The following is a 6,000-nucleotide window of genomic DNA, read 5'->3' as shown; positions in this document are numbered from 1 at the left end:
TTGTTTTTGACCTTCCTCTCAGTCTCTCGCAATTCCAAGCAAAATCTCAACAGAGACCAGTGGTGGCATGGGGATGGGGTGAGGGAGCTTCAGTTCCGCCATTTCAGTTTCCTCATCTGGAAAATGGGAAACGCCTCCCACACAATGGGGTTGCAATGAGGTTTCATGAAATGTGTGTAAAAGTAGCTGGACATGGAACAGGTTCTCAAAAAATCATGGGTGACTAGTAATCCCTTGTATTAGGAAAACAGGAATATCTGTCAGAATTAAAACCACTTTCTAACGTGATGTCGTTTCATTCTGAGGCGGTAGCACGGTGTGAGTAAACATCGTCAGAGCCTAGGGCTCTGGAATTTCTTTAGCGCTGTGTGATTGTGGGCAGATGCCTTACCCTCTCGGAGCGTGGAGTGTATGGTTTGTAACTGGGAGATAAAATGGGTGAGCGCCCCCTAGGACTTCTGTATTAATTAAGGGTGCTAACTATGCCTCCCGAGTGAGGGGCGCGGGCCCGCGCTCACCCCGACGCCTCGGGCGCCAGGCGCCGCCATGTGGGCCGGGCCGGGACGCCTCCCCGGTCCGCGCCAGCCACGGCTCCAGGCCCTAAGCTCCGCCCCCGGCGCGCGTCTCCCGGTAGCGGCCCGGCACCTGGCAGACGCGCGGCGGCGAGCGGTGGCGCTCGGCTCGGGCGGCGGCGGCGGGGGAGGGCGCGGCGCACCGATGGGCGCCACTGAGAAGGGAGGCCAGAAGAGCCGGAAGCTGTTTTCCTTGCGGCGGCCGTGGAAGGCGACCCGGCGGCTGTGGAGGCCGCGCTCAGCTCGCCAGGCGGGGCAGGGTGAGTGTGGGCGCGGCCGGTCGGGACCTGTTACCCTGAGGCAGCGGCGCCGCGGCGGCGGGGCGGTCCCCGGCGGTCTCTCGGGCCGCGTTCTCGGCCCCGGGAGCCTGGATGCCTAGGCGACCCCCGAACCCGACCCTTGGCCGCGGGGACAGGGACCGCTGGGGAAGCGCACCACTGGGGAAGCGCAGGGTTTTGTCTCGGCACAGTCTCCTTTCCCCTAGCCCCTGCTCGTTGCTTTGGCTCTGGACACAGGGAAGCCACGGTGGCGCGGCGACACAGCCTCACTGAGGTTAGCTTGTCCCCGCCCCGCACCTGGCCTGGCGCCTGCAATGCAGTACCCTTTGGGGGAATGCATCCGAACCCGAGGGTCCCTTTGAGGTCCTCCTGCCCTGTACCCACCTCCTTTCTACCTGCCTGCGGTGATCTCGAAGCTCTCGCCGCGTTAAACTATTTCCTAGCACACTCAGTCCTGTCCTCGCCAGAGCCTCAACTCACAGCCAATCACTGATTCACTCCATTTATTCATTCCACAATTTTTATCGAGCCCCTCCATCTGCCTTGATCGGAGGAGAACACGATGGGCAAGGGCTTGTGGAACTGCTTCGAGAGAGGAAGACAGACATTACACACGCAAAATAGAGAAAGCCCGGTACATATTGCTATGTGTGCTTGGAGGGAATCAGATAGTCTGCTGAGAGAGGAAAAAAGGCAGGGGGCCCGAGTTTCCGTGGCAGGCGGACTGGGAAGGCCTCTCCGAGGCACTGCAAGTTAGCGGAGACCCGAGGACTGACGAGGAGTTACTCCAGCGTGGAGCGGAGTAATAGAGAATAGCAAGTGAAAAGGTTCCCAGAGTGCCTGAACTGAGCAAGGGGAAAGTGAGGGATGCAGGGCCCGGATGAGGTCTGGGCAGAACATGAGGAGGAGTTCAGATTTTATTCAACATCAGCTGGGAAAAAACACTGAAGTGTGCTAAGCAGGGAAGTGACCTGATCTGCTGGTTCCCGGCTTTTCTCTGTTTGCAGTGTCCATGCCCGCATCTCAGCCTGCCAGATTCCTACCCTCCTGCCAAGACTAGCGCAAATGCAGTCTCTTCCCTGAAATCTCTGGGGTTCCTGCCACCTGTAACCCCTCCTTTAGCATTTCGTCACCTGTAGAGCGTTTGTCACTGTTCATCTGGTATTAAAGATTCCACATTCTCATCCATTTCATCTTTGCATCCCCCACCAGGCTAAGTGCAGGGCTTGGTACTGTGTAGATACTGCTTATAAATGTGTCTTGTCTTGTCCTTTTTGTCTGTTTCCATCGTCTGAGAATCCTTCCTCTGAGGGGTTGACATGCCTTATTTCTAAAATGGCCGACCAGATGCAGGGCAGAGCCAGATTGCACCAGGACCCTGCCATCGATATAGTCCCCTCACCCACTCCTGGTGTTTTGAGGATTAAATAAATTAATGAATTAAACGAGTTAGTAGTTACAAAGTGTTAGTACCTAGTAAGCATTATAAAAATAAATTTGAAAATGACCAGCAATAATTATCTTTCAAATATTTATTGCACTAAAAACAGGCTTTTCTATTGGTGGTTGGTAGGGAGACTCTGCAGCTTGTCATTTTCATCTTGTCGGCTTCCAAGTATGTGTTCCTACTTTTTTTAAGTCAGTGCACCAATAAAATTCGTTCCGTACTGTCATCAAGAACTATTGCTGAGGCCGGGCGTGGTGGCTCAATCCTGTAATCCCAGCACTTTGGGAGGCGAGGCGGACAGATCACTTAAGGTCAGGAGTTCGAGACCAGCCTGGCCATGGTGGTGAAACCCCGTCTCTACTAAAAATACAAAAATTAGCTGGGTGTGGTGGCATACACCTGTAGTCCTAACTACCTGGGAGGCTGAGGCAGGAAAATCGCTTGAACCCAAGAGGCAGAGGCTGCAGTGAGCTGAGATTGCACCACTGCACTCCAGCCTGGGTCACAGGGTGAGATTCTGTCTCAAACAAACAAAAAGAACTATTGCTGAAACTAAATAGGGCGGAAGGCTGACCACTTCTTATCATGAGCTTAAATGAAATTGATGATTGCAACAAGTATCCCTTGAGTGATAATTACATGCATAGTGTTATTCCAGATGTTGTGTGAATGCTTACAAAAGAGGAATAAATGAATATTGCCACTGTAGTAACTTGGGTTAGAGTAAGTGTTCTAGTCTTATAATTTTTATTTTAATTTTTAAAATATTTGTTCTGGGATACACATGCAGGATGTTCAGGTTTGTTACATAGGTAAAGATGTGCCAAGGTGGTTTGCTGCACCTATCAACCCTTCACTTAGGTATTAAGCCCAGCATGCATTAGCTATTCTTCCTGATGCTCTCCCTCCCCTGCCCTCACCACCACGGACCCCAGTGTGTGTTAGTTCCCTCCCTGTGTTCATGTGTTCTCATTTTTCAGCTCCCACTTATAAGTGAGAACAACTGGTGTTTGGTTTTCTGTTCCTGCATTAGTTTTATAATTTTTAAAACCAGATCTGTAGTGCCTAAAAAACCATCTCTGCTTCTGTGTTCCTGACCTAGCGTTTACTCACAGCTTCCCAGGGCTCATTGCCATCCCACACCTCTCTTTTCTTAGATAGGATCTTGGCTGCTCACCACATTCTTCTACTATCTATCTTCCCCTTTCCTCATAAGCCCTGGGTATAAAGCCATTCTAATATCTAATGTTACATGATACTTGACATCTTAAAGAATAGTTCAACTACAGGCTTTTGTTTAGATCTTGACAATACCCCTGGAAGGAGAGAGGGCAGATGTTATGTATTTCCCCCATTTTATATATATAGGAAGGTGAAGCAAGAGACACTAAGTGATATGCTGGAGGTCATGTCACTGGTGAGTGGCAGATTCAGGCCTGTCTATACAACATCCTTTCTGCCACATCTCCCGCCATACATGAAAAAACATGTTTCAATAGCTATACTCATAGAAGAGGGAAGTAAAATGAATAAATATTATACAATAAATCTATATCTCAATTTTATTTGATTTTTTAAAGTTAACCTGAATTTCTTATGATGATGTTAACATCACTTTGGGCATCTAGAATCATATGCTTTGATGTCAGACAGGCTATTATTTGAATCTGCCACTCATAAATGGCACATTAATAAGCGGTGTGATATTAGACAATGTCCTTAGTCTTTCAAAAATGGAGTTATATATTATCTGAAGAATGAGGATGACAATTCCTATGTCATGTAACTGTGATGATTAAATGTACTTCTGGTACATAGAGGTTCACAAAGGGCTGGTTATTTTTATTAATATTAGGTTTACTATTATATGTATTCATATTAATAAAACAAAACCTAATATTAATATGGTTGAAAATGTAGACTATTCTTAGAAAATAGTCTAGAAAACCTAAAAAAGTCTAGAAAACCTAGAAAAGTCTAGAAATTATTAGAAAACCATAATATTAAATGGCTGAAAATCTAGACTACTATTCGTATACTGTTGTTAGTATAGACTAATAATAGTGTAGAGTTTCATAATAGTTCAGACTACTGTTAGTCTAGATTAATGCTTAGTCTAGATTGTCAACCATATGATCACACTCAAAATACGGTTAAAAGTTCAGTGCACTCTGGGAAGCAACCACAGCTGGAGGCTTTTTTGGGGCAGTTAACCCTTCTGCGTCAACCAGAAGGTCCTTCTTTCTGCCACCTTCTTCTTTTTCGTCAGGAGGCTGCAGGGGAGAAGGAACATAGCTTCTAAGGATTCCTGTCATCTTTTCATCCTAACACTGTGTCCTGAACATAGCAGACATTCAATAAATATGTTTGGAATGAAAGATTCCTTCCATTTTTATATATTTCCAAAGAGAATGACTCTGAAATTTACACTCTGAACATTTGTCACTAAAAGTTTAGCATAACTATCTAAAGGGACAATTACTGCATCAAACTGTATATATATGTTTTTGATTCTGAGAGCTATTGCCAAGTTGACCTTTGTATATTTGTGCGAATTCAGTTTCTGCCAACTGTGTATAAGCTCCTTGATTCCTTACTGAATATGGTCACACTTTTAAATGCTTGCTAATTTGATGGGTATGAAATGGTATTCCATGTTGTTTTATATTGAATTTTCTTGACGAATAATGAAGCTGAGTATCTTTTCACATGAATATTGGCCATTCTTGTGTGAACCTTTGTGAAAGGCCTATTGATGTCTTTCTTATTTCTTTAACTTGGTGGTTTTTTTTTTCCTTATCCATTTTAGGAATTCTTTAAATATTCTGGATATGAATTATTTGTTGGTTTAGAGGTCTAAACAACTTTTAAAAATATACTTAATTATGCCAGTAGTTCTAAATGAACAAGCTGTGCTGAATTGAAATTAACCCTCCAAATGCTTCCATCCATTCCAGAAAACCATTTTACTCAAATATCAAAGTTCGTAGGTTATAGAAAAGGGAGCAAATGAGGAAAGCATTTTATGAGCAGTAGACTTCTCTAGCCCTTGAAATTATGGTAGATAACCAGCCTTGAGTTCCTCCCACCAGAAATTCCTTCCTCTAAACCCTGTGGCGGGCGAGGAGCCCTTTCCTGAGCTGTGGTATTCTCTGGGAAGACACAGGTTGGAACTAGAGTCATTGTCCATCAGTAGATAGTATTTTCCAGAACAATTTACTTGGAGAAAAGGACAGAATTTCTGTCACGTTGATCAGTGGTTTATTCTCTCACTGCCATTGTCTAGCCATATGTCCCTAAAAATAAGCCACATTGAATGGAGGTCATTGAATGGAGGTCAAACCAACCAAGCTTGGTTTCTAGACCAGCAGCATGAGACCAGCAGCATCAACATCACTCAGGATCTTGTTAGAAATGCAAATTCTAGGCCCCCTCTCAGAGCTACCAAATCACAAACTGAGGGGTGGGAGGATGGGAGGATGGGGAGGGATAGGAGGCTGGGACCTGGAAATGTGTTTTAATAAACTCTGCAGTAATTCTGACACATGCTAAAGGTTGAGAACCACCGACCTAGTAGGATGAGCAAGGGTTTTACAGTCAGCAAATGTGGGTTTAAATCTCAACTCTCCTACTTGCCAACTTGTGACGTGTAAATTACTAGACCGTCTTGGGTTTCCAAACTCTTACCAATAAAAGGAAGACT

General features: G+C 45.5%; 1 protein-coding gene across 3 annotated transcripts in view; it reads left to right on the top strand.

Moving 5' to 3' along the window:
- The first annotated feature begins 639 nt into the window (after positions 1-639).
- The window catches only part of DNAJC6 (DnaJ heat shock protein family (Hsp40) member C6), a 157,528-nt gene continuing 152,167 nt past the window's right edge, over positions 640-6,000 (top strand). Inside the window, exon 1 of one of the 3 annotated variants that reach the window (XM_007978435.3) lies at positions 640-832. In XM_007978435.3, coding sequence (XP_007976626.2) covers positions 718-832 — 115 coding nt within the window. In that variant the 5' untranslated portion in view covers positions 640-717. The remainder of the gene's footprint in view (positions 833-6,000) is intronic. The other 2 variants (XM_007978434.3, XM_007978441.3) reach the window with 2 other exon arrangements.

Source organism: Chlorocebus sabaeus, chromosome 20, assembly GCF_047675955.1.
Source record: "Chlorocebus sabaeus isolate Y175 chromosome 20, mChlSab1.0.hap1, whole genome shotgun sequence".
Taxonomy (NCBI): domain Eukaryota; kingdom Metazoa; phylum Chordata; class Mammalia; order Primates; family Cercopithecidae; genus Chlorocebus; species Chlorocebus sabaeus.
The sequence above is the reverse complement of the archived record's forward strand: the minus strand, read 5'-3'. Positions and strand labels throughout refer to the sequence as shown.